At 33.4% G+C, this 13,763-nt stretch overlaps 3 protein-coding genes across 3 annotated transcripts in view; 1 reads left to right on the top strand and 2 right to left on the bottom strand.

The window, feature by feature from the left end:
- The window catches only part of LOC133190462 (spindle assembly abnormal protein 6 homolog), a 281,161-nt gene that overhangs the window by 131,822 nt on the left and 135,576 nt on the right, over positions 1-13,763 (bottom strand). The gene's annotated exons all lie outside the window — the stretch shown is intronic.
- Positions 170-4,205, bottom strand: LOC133190486 (intraflagellar transport protein 25 homolog). The gene is made up of 4 exons (XM_061326145.1): positions 4,069-4,205; positions 3,468-3,574; positions 1,922-1,990; positions 170-456 (listed from the first exon to the last, which is right to left on the bottom strand). Exons 1-4 carry the CDS (start codon positions 4,158-4,160, stop codon positions 305-307), a joined length of 420 nt encoding a protein of 139 aa, XP_061182129.1. The 5' UTR covers positions 4,161-4,205; the 3' UTR covers positions 170-304.
- On the top strand, positions 5,579-8,707 carry LOC133190489 (leucine-rich repeat-containing protein 42-like). The gene is made up of 5 exons (XM_061326148.1): positions 5,579-6,059; positions 6,942-7,060; positions 7,195-7,283; positions 7,581-7,743; positions 8,444-8,707. Exons 1-5 carry the CDS (start codon positions 5,629-5,631, stop codon positions 8,653-8,655), a joined length of 1,014 nt encoding a protein of 337 aa, XP_061182132.1. The 5' UTR covers positions 5,579-5,628; the 3' UTR covers positions 8,656-8,707.

Below are 13,763 nucleotides of genomic sequence, written 5' to 3'. Positions count from 1 at the left end.
ACAGGTGGCGTTATACTTCAACAACTGTGTATACTTTCATGTATAAAGGAATATAAGATCTTGAACAGTAAGCTGAGGTTCGTAAAATGAGGATTAGTGAATTGCCTTGGGATATTAATTTTTCACACAGCAAATAGAACTTTTCTCAAGAAACAAGGTATAACACTCATTACCAATGCTGTGTATGGACTTTTATTAAATGTACACAAAGTCAATCTTTAAAAAATATCTTTGAATGAAAACATTTACTGACAAAAATACAAAATAAGCTTGAAAAAAAATTCAGTCTTAAAATAATCTTCAGTTATCCATGGACAGCATTTCCATTTATGCTCAGTCTATGCACGGATACAAAATGATCATAACCATTCTCAATGGTGACTCTCAGGTGAGTGGCTCTTTTATTGTTGACAGGGAATTCCTCTTGTTGGAGTGCATTATCTGTAGAATCAAGCTCTGGAAAGAACAGAAGTTTAATTTATTGCAGTTAAAAAAAAACCAGTCTAATGATCAGTTTTCTGATAATTCTGAGTTTCTGTTTTGAATGCAAGAAATTGGTAAAGCATCTGAATCCTGCAAAAAATTTTATGTGCAACAGTATTTGCTTGATTATTTTAATAGGTGATTTACATAAATTTTGTGAATACAGTTCTTGAACACCCCCCCCCCCCCCCCCATTACTTTGTCAGTACACAGCAATATCTTATTGAACTAGTTCATTTATGTGAAAAAGTAAACCAATTTAAAAATAACAATTCCAGAACACATAAGTGGAGCAGATAGTACATGCTGAAAAATTAAAACCATTTGAAATTAACTTTTTTTTTTTTTACTCTTTAAGTTGTGTATATGGAATTTATCATTTTCAGACATGGCAAGTAAACTGCCAGAACTGACAAAGTCTTTTATCATATATGTTTGTTCAGAACAAATTACGTTTGTTGTTTTTTAAATCAAAAATTATTTGCAATTTTTACTGATTCTATTCAGTATTGGCTGATTGAGAACTGTCCAAAAATTGGATTGATTTAGAAATCTGAACATCTACCAACTTTCCCAAAGGAATTAATATTTTGAACAATATGTTCACGTCTTATTAAGAAATGTTTTTGAGTGAATGCGTGAAAATGAACTGAACATAAAAGATGCACAATTATCAATTTCTAAGTGATTTAGTAATAGCATTTACTCAAATGAACCTTTATTTCTTGCTAAGAAATTCTTGTTTTTGTCCTTCACTCACAAAGAACAAAGTACGTTTCAATACAAATCTTGCTCTGTGTTTTTCTTAAAAATGAAAGTGATGTTAAAAAAAAAAAATAAAATAAAACTCATGCTTTCTGAATCATTGAAATTCCATGCAGAAAGATCATACAAATTATTTTTCTCACGTACATGACCTTCTAAATGCTAATTGTGATGTCATAAACATGTGCATTTTCCGGTATTTTCTTTAAAAAGTTGCAGAAGACACCAATTTTCAATGGAATTTTCTTTCAGATAATATATTTGTCCTCGGACATTGCCCACAAAGATTTTGAGATATGTGATTTTTCAAAGATTTTAAACGACATATCTGAAAATTAAAGTGGGCGAAGGCTGTGGACACTATTTTCTTAAGGAAAATAACTCTTGAAATTGGTCATTTTGAGGCTTTTTCTGTTTAAAATAGGAAAATGCATCAAATTAATGATGTCATATTTCCAGAATGTACTCCTTCATGCCATATTCTTTCCTGATTTATCACAGTCATATATTCAACTAATATTTAAGCTTTTTTCAAAACATTTTTAAAACATTAAATTTTTAGGGCACAATAAAGCTAAAACCGTACCTTCTTCTCAGCAGTAGAATGAGAACACTAGATTCCTGATTCATGAATTAAAGGTTCAATAACTAAGACTGGTTTATAAAAACATACCTTTTTCAAGCAAATCTTCAAAATTTGTTGGTTCAGTTTCTTTGCTGGTTTGAAATGATATTTTCCTTACTGTTAAAAAAAAAGATAAGAAACATTTTTTTTTATTATTTACACCTTGAAGTACATGTATATGGCTAATAAAAGAATCAAAATTTAAGCAGACTTTATTCTAAATTCTATTTCACAGGTAAAAAATTAGTATCACAAATGTAATGTAATTCATGAAAACTGACCATAAAAACCAATTATATTTAAGAACTGAAAGGTTCAAGGCACCAGTTTCAGGGATATGCATGACTATAGACGAATTTCACATTTACGAAAGTTATTTCCCTTTGCAGGGTCAATCTGGGGTCAACCGGCGTAAGACACTGTTTTCCCTCTATGACATTACCAACTTTTTGGGGCAATATCTCGCAAATTAAAGCCGTTTGAATTAGGGATGGCAATCAAAAACAGAATTCCTAATCAGTTAACTGCAAAACGTTCTGACCGATTAACCGTTTAATTGTATCAAACTACACAATGTCATTTTCTTGACTTTTTTTCAAGTAGCTCTATTCCAATGCACAAGAAGTCTTTAAAAAAGATGTTAGAGGTCAAAATCATTCTATTTGTCTTTAGTCTTGATCAGAAACTACGCACATATTTTTTTTCAATAGACAAGAAAAAATTCAGAAAACCATGAAACATGCCTGAGATATCGTGGATAATTTTCCAGAGCGGATGTCACACAAGTTCATTTTTCATTGTCACCATAACCAAAACTACCGGTAAGTCTAAAATGTATCATTTAATTTACAATGTTTGTATTATAATTTAATTTGATAGATAATTGCAAAAGATACACACACCAATTCACGGTGCTCAACAGTGATTATTATCATTAAAGAATTAGAGGGGTAACGACATGATGTTTTAACAGTAATTAACATATCTCAGACTGACCAATAACCAGCAATTTTAATCTGGAGAGCCATAATTACCTCCCAATCAGCCTAAATAAATATATGAAAATGCTAAATAAAACATTTAGGAATTTCTATTTTAAAAATGAATTTTAGAACATTGCCTTCAATTTTACATATATCATAATTTTTTTTCGACTAAGCAATTACAGATTTTCTAACCGATTGCCATTGTTCCGACCGAGTAATCAGTTAACCGGTTAGAAATTGCCATCCCTAGTTCGAATATGTTCATTATGTTTTTCATGTTGCCCCATACTAAGGCAATTCAGGTACGGGTCAAAACTGTCCGATTCCATTTGAAGGTTGAAAATATTTACAGGAAAATTACAAAGGATATAGTGACAAAAATGAGTGTTACGCCAACAACGGGAGATAACTCTTAAGAATGTGAAATTTGTCTATTGAACTTTATATGGTTTTGCAAATCACTCTGATAATTATGTCATTATGAATATGTAATAAAAAATATATAGATTTGAGCATTTGTGTTGATGCAATGACAGCAATATTACAAGACAAGGGCTAAAGTGTTCTACCAGAAAGCAACACAAACAAGGGTTTGTACTGCGGCTTACCATTATAGCATGCTATTTCAATGCGTTGTATACTCATCATGGATGAAAATGTTATGATGAATTCTTGTGGATATAGACCTGTTGATGCCCAAAATGTTTCTTGGTCCCTGAAAAATAGAGATTCAGTTGCTGTAAAAATAAAATATTTTGTTGACTTAAAAAAAGCTACAGATCAAGGGCTATGGAAAGTGTTGAACCAACCAAAATATTTCATTTAATTTTAACGCCACAGCTATATTATGGCAGGATTCTTTTTAGATTATGCAATACAATCCCTGATACTAAAACATGTGTAATATATCTAATAAAATGTATACCTTTCCGGAGAAATTATATTATCGATATAATGCCAGGTATATGTGTTTTAGGAAGAATAAATTAAGAAGGAAGGTAATTTTTTCATATTTCAAATAAAGTGTTGAATATGTTTTCTTTCATATTTTTTTTTCCACACAGGGAGCATGCTCCTGAACTTTTAATTGGCAAAGATATGAATCTTTTAGGCATAACTCCCCTGGTTATGTATATACACACAATGAAGATGATTATAGGTGGAAATGACTGTAAAATATGGCGAAATAGCTAGATTTTTATTACAAACCCGTCAATTATGTTTTCAGGCGGATGATTTCCATCACTGGAAGTCGCTAACACAACTTGTGCGCCAGCACTTTTCAGAGCAACATCAAACATTAGTCCTTGTGGCGTTGATGGCAACAAAATATTTCGTCGATGTTATTTGAGTGCTTGAAAAGAATTTTGGAAATCTAAAATTTAAACTCGAAATTCCGGTTTTGAAAAATATTAATATGTATTCATAATTTTACTTATAATTCAAAGTTGGAATGCCTAGTGAATGATTATATAAAAATCTTTCTTAATATATCAGCAAAAATACTTCAATTAGTAACATAATGTAAATATTTTCCCAACATCCCGGAATTTATCACGCTAACATTTTTGTATTTTGTAAATGAATATTTGGCGCCATATTTCAAACAAAATGCGACATAAGTGCTGGCATTGGATTACAACTTTCTGCACATCAGGTAAGACAAGTCGCAGGAGTCGGCAATTTTATCATTATTGATTAAACAATATAAACAATATCCAGTGAGCTCGCGAAGCTCACTGCTTGTGTACATTGTTTATTGTTATGTTTGTTGATTTAAAAAATAAAAGCAGTCAATCATAGGAGCTATGACTATGGCAATGGGGAGGGAGTTATTTAAAGAAGATAAGGGAGAGGAGAAGGATATGGAAAAAAGGGAAAGAAAACAGGAATTAAGGCCAGGATAAGAGCACAGGTGCTTGAGGACAGGACCCCCCCCATCGATATAGACCCCCGGGCCTTTTCTCTCATAAATTATCTTTCATTAACATATTTGTGATATAATCTATACCAACAATTCGAAAAATTACCTAAAACAAACATTTTATAAAATCTACCCCACTCTCTATATCTAAAAATCAACAAGGTTAATTTATATATATAGGGTAGGGTAGTAATTTTTATAAAATGTTTGTTCAAGTCAATTTTCCGAATTGATTATATAGAGATTACATCATAAATGAGTCATCCATATATAATTCATGACAAAAAAGTCGAACAGGCCAGGGGGTCTATATCGGGGGGGGGGGGGGGGGTCCTGTCCTCGAGCACCTGTGGATAAGAGGAGCTTGGGAGAATGAGAGAAAAAGGATGGGAAATATTCAGAGATCCAAGAAGGATCAATGGGAGGAAAGGGAAGGATATCCCTCCTCCCCCCGGGGCCAGAGTGAAATTGTTTCCTATGGGTCTGTACCCTGCATACTATCTGTGCCTTGTATCTTTCTGGAATCAATAGGCCCCTTAGTCTTACACTATTATCAAAGACATATCTCCTTTGTTATGGTATATATGGTCGATCCTTGCTATTATCAGATTATATACAGGTTTTGTCAAGTAAAACATGTATATAAAACAAAAATGGGATACTTTGTTTCATATTAACTGCATGAAACTGATCATCTAGATTTACAATGTGATTTTAACTCTTTCATAATAAAATTGCATCTTATTGTACATAATGTGTATATATAATTTTTTGAATTTATTTAATGTACAGATGGTGCCATCATTTGGTAGACTTCTAGCAGCTACTTTGTATCAATATGTCTAATGGACACTAGGCCATTAAAACTCAGGAAAACAGAAGAACAGATTCCGCAAGGGAAACAATTGAAAGTCCCAGCTCTCTATAATCAATGCATTCGATACATAGCAAAGAATTTACATATGGTGGAAAGCTTTAGTGGATTTCCTGATCTAGTGGCATCAGATATTTTTAAGGAAGCCGAAAAGTTGAGGAAATTTGACATAGTAGCTTCCGAAATTCCATCAAAGAATGATTCACTTAAAAACATTCAGTTATTCTGTGAGGTGTATTCAGATTGTGTCCTGTCCAGTTTGAATTTATCTACCTGTTACTTAGGGTTGAATTACTGTTTGGAACACTTTTTGACATTTTATGGACTGCATTCTTTGGATGTTTCAAACTGCTTCCTAGGTGATGACCATGAGATTTTATCACATATTGCAAGTTTATTATGGTAAGTATTTGGTAACAGAGCAGTTGAAACATGATCGAGCTCATTACATACATACAGTTGAACTTCGTTATCTTGAACACTGCTATCTCGAATACCATGGATATGTCGAAGTGATTTAGAGGTCTCAACCACTTACCAGGTATTCTTTGTGTATTTTACTCGCGATATCTCGAATCTTCGGATATCTCTAAGTTTTTTCTCATTCCCATTGAGTCCAAGATAATGAGGTTTGACTATTTCTTGGACTAAAAAAAAAATTCATGCTTTCAGCAAATATGTTTAAATTGTCATTTCCAGACTTAATTCAGTAGCAGAAATTGTATTCAATACCAAATTTTAAGGATTTAATTCATAATCAATTCATAATCAATCATAAAAATTATTTCCTATGTAGCTTGTAACACGAGCTTTGATTGGTTACAAAGTCGGGTGTAAATTTCCGTATACCCGACTTGAGCCGGGGGTAAAAAAAATGTGACGTCACAATGCATAGTTTCTCTATGATAAAAAGCAAATAACATGACATCAGGATGCATTGTAGGATGTAGTAAATCTTATCAATAGCTTGAAACACAGTTGATTGGACTTGTTTACAAAGAATTTATTTGGGTATATAGGAAATAAATTCGTTATCCAGGTCCAATCAAGGGTTTACAGGGATTTACCCCAGGTTGTATTCCACACAGCCTTCGGCCTCAGGGTGTGTGGAATAAAACCCAGGGTAAATCCCTGTACACCCTTGATTGGACCTGGATAACTAATAGTATCCATGAATATTATAAATCTCCAGCAAAATGTGAAATTGGTTCGTCTGTTCTGTATGCCATTGTTTAAGTGTACTGAGTATTAAATGCATAAATCATCTTATCTTTATGCATGTAGTTTGAAGGAGCTGAACTTAAGAAAAAACTGTCTGTCTGATAAGGGAGTGTGTAATTTGTATGCACCATTTATGCTCTTCAAAAGAGGTCCAGAACATTTGACAGTATTAGATATTTCAGGTAATATTTTAACTTGATTACATTAATTTTCAACAAGTAGTAAACCAAAACCTCTTTCTCTCTCACATTTCACATAAATTGTAATAAATGTTATGTATATACTGAATAATGATTTTATTGTATTTTCTTATCAGAAAATGGATGTGTATCAAAGAAGAGTGTCCAGAAACTCAAATGCTTCACCCATCTACAGAAAATTGATGTCACTGGAACAAGTGTCAAGGTAAAAAAAAAAGAAAAAGTATTCCTCTTCCCCTTTTTTTTGTTTTTGAATTTGTAAAAAGATAGTAATAAATACATACCGGTACTGTTGAACTTTGGTATCTCGAACAGGGATATCTTGAATACCATGAATATGTCAAAGTCATTTTGAAGTCCCAACTGCTTATTTTACCCTAGATATCTTGAATCCTCAATTATCATGAAGTATTTTCTTGGTCCCTTTGAGTTCAAGATAATAAGGTTTGACTGTATGTAGTACTGGTATACATGTACACTAATGCACACTGTCACTTTTAAGGTGAAGGAAATGAGCAATGAATGGAGGCTATACCCAGAGAAAACAGACTCTCTGTTGTCTATAATTAACGAAGGATGGGCATCCGAGCTAGTTCAAAAGTGGACCGTTCAAGCCATACAGGCACAAAACAGTAACAACCAAGAAAAAAAGACGTCGAAGTTCTGCAAGTATTCTTTTTACAAGAACTGAATGCTCAGTCAAATGAGAATCAGTTTGTTTATGACTGTTTATATGTTCACATTTTCCACCTCTTCCAAAGAAAAAACTGAACCTTTCACGAAGCTTTCTTTCACAATGGAAACATTTAAACAAAGGAGCACTCCCTCTAAAGGGAGATTATAAGGTTGTATAGAAAATTGGATTGTATAAATAAAGATAATTTATTATATATGAAACAGTTTCCAGTCTTGAACAAATTTAGGGTACAAGGAAGTACAATGAACTCCGGTATCTTGAATACCAAGAGTTGGAAGTCCCAACTACTCTTTTTCTATGTATTTTACTTATAGTGTAGTTTAAATGTGTTTAGATCATTGTACATGTTGTAGCTAGATAATGATTGTCAAATCAACATGCAACCAATGTATGCTAATAGATAAGCAGTGTACTGTATAGTTCAAACTGTGATAATCTGTTAAACACAGGTAAGGGGCCAAAGTTCAAAGAAAAGCTTAAACATATATACATGTATTTGAAAGAAAGTTTTGCTCTCTATCCATTAATGTTCACTTAGAACATTAGATCATTATTCATTTAGAACAGTGCTTGAAGAACAGTATCCATTATTTTGGACATCATTTTTCTTTATTAAAGATTAATATGTATTGGTCACATTTACTTAATAGTAAACATGCTTTTTGTAGATTCCTTACTCAAGAAAAAGAGTCAGGTTGCAGTAAAGGATGCTAGTGTAGTTTCATTTGTACCGGGATACAGACTTATCCTCTACAGAAATCGCACTAAAAACCCAGTCCCTGCACAGCAGAGCAAAGTTCATACAAATACTGAGCAGGATACATGTGCCTCTATGAACTCAATAATAGATTTGTATAAAGTGAAGGATGATCCAAGATGAAATTTTAAAAAAAATTGCTTTTTGAATCATACTAAGCTAGTTGTTCTTTTCCAGCAAGTTATGAAAATGATCAGACTTTTTTTTTGTTGTTTTCAAGAATTTATTTCTAATAAATCTTTATACTTATATTGTATTTATTATAATTTTTTGTCTTTTTCGAGAATTTATTTCTAATAAATCTTTATACTTATATTGTACTTATTATAACTTTTATTTGGAAGTTTATTTTTCTAAATTTAGTTTAAGGAACACCAATTGAGAAGCTGTGCCATTAGGCACTTATATAATTTCTAGAAATGTACCATTCATCAACGAAAAAAGTAGGTCACCTTGACCTACTTTTGCAATTTCATGGCTTAATTTTACTATTTCAGATACAAATTGGCTTGGAATTTTCAAACTGTCAGTTGATGCATTTTGGGTCCCCTGAGTGTGTTAACCAAACAAGAGTCCCATAGGCCACAATGCTCACTTGAGGTACTTTAGCCCTTCTGTTCTTCATCAGATTTTTCCCTTGTAATAATACTTATTGTGGCCCAACCCTACCCACGGAGGTCATGATTTGAATAATATAAATCTACACTACCCTAGGATGCTTCCGCCTAAGTTTCAGCTATTCTGACTCCGTGGTTTCTAGGGAAGAAGATTTTTGCTATATATTTCAATGTAAAAATTGGATTCCCTATCGTGGCCCCACCCTACCCCTGGGGGTCATGATTTCAACAATTTAAAATCTTCACTACCTCCAGGATGCTTCCACATAAGTTTCAGCATTTCTGGCCCAGTTGTTCTTAAGAAGCAGATTTTTAAAAGATTTTTTCTATATATTTCAATGTGAACATTGGATTCCCTATTGTGGCCACGTCCTAACCCCGGGGTCGTGATTTTAACAACTTAGAATCTACACTACCCCAGGATGCTTCCACATAAGTTTCAGCTTTTCTGGCCTCGTGGTTCTTGAGAAGAAGATATTTAAAGTTTTTTTCTATATATTTCAATGTAAAACTTGGAATCCCTATTGTGGCCCCACCCTACCCCCGTGGTCATGATTTTAACAATTTAGAAGCTACACTACCCAAGGATGCTTCCACAGTAGTTTCAGCTTTTCTGGCCTTAGTGGTTCTTAAGAAGATTTTTTCTTTATATTTCAATGTAAAAATTGGATTCCCTATTGTGGCCACACCCTACCCCCAGGGGTCATGATTTTTACAATTTAGAAGCTACACAACCTAAGGATGCTTCCAAATAAGTTTCAGCTTTTCTAGCCCAGTGGTTTTTAAGAAAAAGATTTTTAAAGATTTCTTCTATATATTTCAATGTAAAAAATTTGATTCCCCATTGTGGCCATGCCCTACTCCCAGGGGTCATGATTTTAACATTTAGAATCTGCAATACTCCAGGATGCTTCCATATAAGTTTCAGCATTTCTCGCTTAGTGGTTCTTCATTAGAAGATTTTTAAAGATTTTTTTTCTATACATTTCAATGTAAATCTTCGATTCCCTATTGCATCCTCGCCCTATCCCAGGTGGTCAGGAATTCAACAATTTAGAATTTTCACTACCCCAGGATGCTTCCACATAAGTTTCAGCATTTCTGGCCCAGTGGTTCTTAAGAAGAAAGTTTTAAAAGATTGTTTTCTATATATTTCAGTGTAAAACTTGGATTCCCTATTGTAGCCCCCGCCCTACCCCTGGGAGTCATGATTTTAACAATTTATGAATCTACACTACCCAAGGATGCTTCCACATAAGTTTCAGCTTTTTTTGGCACATTGGTTCTTGAGAAAAAGATTTTTTAACAACCCCACCCTATTTTTGTCTTTTCTTGATTATCTCCCCTAGTAAGGAGACTTGGCCCTTTATTTTACAATTTAAACTCTCCCTCACCCGAGGATGCTTTGTACCAAGTTTGGTTATATGTGGCCCAGTGGTTCTTGAGAAGAAGTTGAAAATTTTGAAAAGTTTACAAAGGGTGATCAGAAAAGCTCGCTTGAGCTTTCAGCTCAGGTGAGCTAAAAAGTAGGTCACCGTGATCTACTTTTGAAATTTCATGACTATTTTAGATACTAATTGGCTTAGAATCATCAGACTCTGTTAATTGATGCATTTTGGGTCCCCGGAGGGTGTCAATAAAAAGGTCACTGTGAATTGCTTTTGGAATTTGATGGCTATTTCAGATAGTAATTGGCTTAGAATCATCAAACTGTCAGTTGCTGCATTTCGAGTCCCTGGAGTTTGTCAAGTAAAAAGTAGGTCACTGTGACCTACTTTTGGAATTTCATGGCTATTTCAGATACTAATTGGCTTAGAATCATCAGACTCTGTTAATTGATGCATTTTGGATCCCCGGAGGGTGTCAACAAAAAGAAGGTCACTGTGAATTACTTTTGGAGTTTGATGGCAATTTCAGATAGTAATTGGCTTAGATTCATCAAACTGTCAGTTGCTGCATTTCGAGTCTCTGGAGTGTGTCAAGTAAAAAGTAGGTCACTGTGACCTACTTTTGGAATTTCATGGCTGTATCAGATACCAACTTGCTTACAATCATCAAACTTTGTCAGTCGATACATCTTGAATCGTTGGAGTGTATCAATCAAAAAGTAGGTCATGCTGTCCTATTTTTGGAATTTCAAGGCTTTATTCTTATATATAGGATACTAAGAGGCTGAAAATAGAAGAGATGGTTGTACAATTTCTCAGAAGAGTGATTCTAGGCCTTTGGGCCTCTTGTCATGAATAAACTTGCATGGATGATGCACCAAATGATGGACACTACCAGAATTACTTCAGGTGCTGGTTCTGATATATTTTGCAGACAAGTTCAGTTTTTTGAACAGGTACCGCTACATCATTTCCAAGTATCTGCAAGTTCTAATGAAACCAAACTTGCATGGATATTGTTCTTGGGATGCATACAACTAGAAAAATTCTGGTGTGAGATTTGCCTTATTTATAGATAACATTCGTCTAGGTGAGCTTCATAGTCTTTAAATACCTACGATTCTATTTCTCCACAGAAATCTACTTTATTCAGAAAAACCTCAGCCCATGCTTATTCTCACAGGTCACACTTCACACCTTCTAAGATTAAAATTAATCTGAATTAAGCTTTTATACTTCTGCCAGTCTAAATTAGCTTGTTGGAAGAAAATTATTGGACAAATAAAGCAGGGGCAATGATTTTTTTTTGTAATGATAAACTCTTCAAATTAACCCAATTCAATTGACCTTGTATGTGAGTGAACTTCATAGTTTTTACAATTTTTTGCGTATGTCCAAAAACTGCATGACCTTGTTTATGATTTATAAATCCATCAGAATAAATACTTCAGTGTTTTCCATGTTTGGTTTATGCAAGCCTAAAACCTTGATCTCCATGTGTCCACCTATGTCTTCAGTATTGTAAACTGAATGCTGTAGAGCACTAAACAAGTCATACTTGACTACTGTAAACACATGAAAATTCAAATCCACTATAAAAAATTTCACTGTTGGTAACTGACATTTCATGGCTATATAGAACAAAATTAATATGTAATATGGGTGTCTACTGTATGGACACTGAAGCCACAAATGTGCCAAGCTGTTTGAAGTGGTTGGGGGGGGGGGGCTCTATCATTTCATCTTGACAAAGATCCTCTCAATATGATTCAGCAAATCAAACATTAATCAGCAGCAAGAATTTATTTTATTTTCATAGTAACTACAATACAAACAAGCAATAAATGATAAACATGCAAAACAACAACATTGCTTGAAAGGGTTTCACTGCATATGATACCTAGTAAACCAACAGAGGTCACACATTTAATAGGAGACAATTGGTTGGTACTAGTGGGTGGCTATATCAGTTGATGTGATCTACTCTAAAAAGATGTGTTTGACACATACATGTATAAATAGGATAAATCAAAATACTTAATAATATTCTCAATACATTAATTGTAGTAATATCGGTACATATAACAAAAAGGGGGGATGGGAATCAGGAATTCAAGGTTTTTAACAATTTTCCACAGGTTCACTCTTTGAGTTGTTACATTTCATTTCTGTGAAAATACAAGTGTCAACATTAATATTTGTGCTCTATGATCACAAAACTAATGAAACCTTTTTTTTTTTTTACAATGCTGTAACTACATGTAAAGGAAGTTGCAAAGGGGTCAACAATTTTTATTTAACAAATTAATTTAAACAAGTAATTCATAAACTCCAACACGATGCTGCATGACCTTTCTGAACTCCATAATTATCATCCCATGTTTCAGAAGTTGCCTTCTTTGGCATGATGCAGATTTTGCCAACCATTTTTTGAATGCCCAATTCTATCATTATCTATAAATAGTAAACTAGTATAATGTGGTCAGGCATAAAATTAATTCATATTTAAGGACTCCAGAAAGACTAACGATTCTTTTGATGAAGATCTCATTACAATACTATGCTAATGATATATTGAACAATCATCTCCATTTTGATGTAATAAAATGAACTAGTATTTAATAAATGATTGGTAAAGGGCACATTGCAGCTGCAGTCAAATACTGGTACACCAAATTTTAATGCCTACAGTACTAAGCTTTCAAATTCAACATGGTGAAATTTACCAGGTCTGAACACCTATAAAAGTACCATAGGAAGTTTTACTTCTTCACAATACTGACAATTCTGTAATGTGATAAACTAATTTCAATCTCCCACTTTAATAGCAGCCAATACTTCTGTAACCTTGTATGAATACACAAAAATACTACTTTTTTTTTTTACAGACATACACTCATACTTTTTAACTACAGCATTAAGCAAACAAATTTCATACAAACTATCAACACTAAAATTCTACTACATGGATCCATCATGAGCCAGAGTGTCAATCAACTTTGTGTGTGTATTGGTTGGGGGGAGGGGACTATCCACATACCCCTGAGATTATCAGGGTATTAAATCTATATAAAAAAGTACCCGGTAACCAAAAAATATTAATAAAGTGACCAAAAAATGATCTTAGGACCCCTCCACCCTCCTTTAGGAAACATGGAACCCTCGTATGCCGTATTAAAGAAATTACATGTATATATATATATATATATATATATATATATATATA

Source organism: Saccostrea echinata, unplaced genomic scaffold (assembly GCF_033153115.1).
Source record: "Saccostrea echinata isolate AGI-Se365-2 ecotype Australia unplaced genomic scaffold, CSIRO_AGI_Sech_v1 ptg000022l, whole genome shotgun sequence".
Classification (NCBI taxonomy): Eukaryota; Metazoa; Mollusca; class Bivalvia; order Ostreida; family Ostreidae; genus Saccostrea; species Saccostrea echinata.
Note: the sequence above shows the minus strand (reverse complement) of the source record. Positions and strands in the feature narration are given on the sequence as shown.

Excerpts from the sequence above, each read along its gene's own strand:
- LOC133190486 (XM_061326145.1), bottom strand. The coding sequence starts at position 4,160 with ATGTTTGATGTTGCTCTGAAAAGTGCTGGCGCACAAGTTGTGTTAGCG. Across the intron at positions 3,575-4,068 it reads CCTGAAAACATAATTGACGG|GGACCAAGAAACATTTTGGG; the intron begins GTTTGTAATAAA and ends TCTATTTTTCAG. Across the intron at positions 1,991-3,467 it reads TGAAATAGCATGCTATAATG|TAAGGAAAATATCATTTCAA; the intron begins GTAAGCCGCAGT and ends TTTTTTTAACAG.
- LOC133190489 (XM_061326148.1), top strand. The coding sequence starts at position 5,629 with ATGGACACTAGGCCATTAAAACTCAGGAAAACAGAAGAACAGATTCCG. Across the intron at positions 7,284-7,580 it reads TCACTGGAACAAGTGTCAAG|GTGAAGGAAATGAGCAATGA; the intron begins GTAAAAAAAAAA and ends GTCACTTTTAAG. Across the intron at positions 7,744-8,443 it reads AAAAAAGACGTCGAAGTTCT|ATTCCTTACTCAAGAAAAAG; the intron begins GCAAGTATTCTT and ends TGCTTTTTGTAG.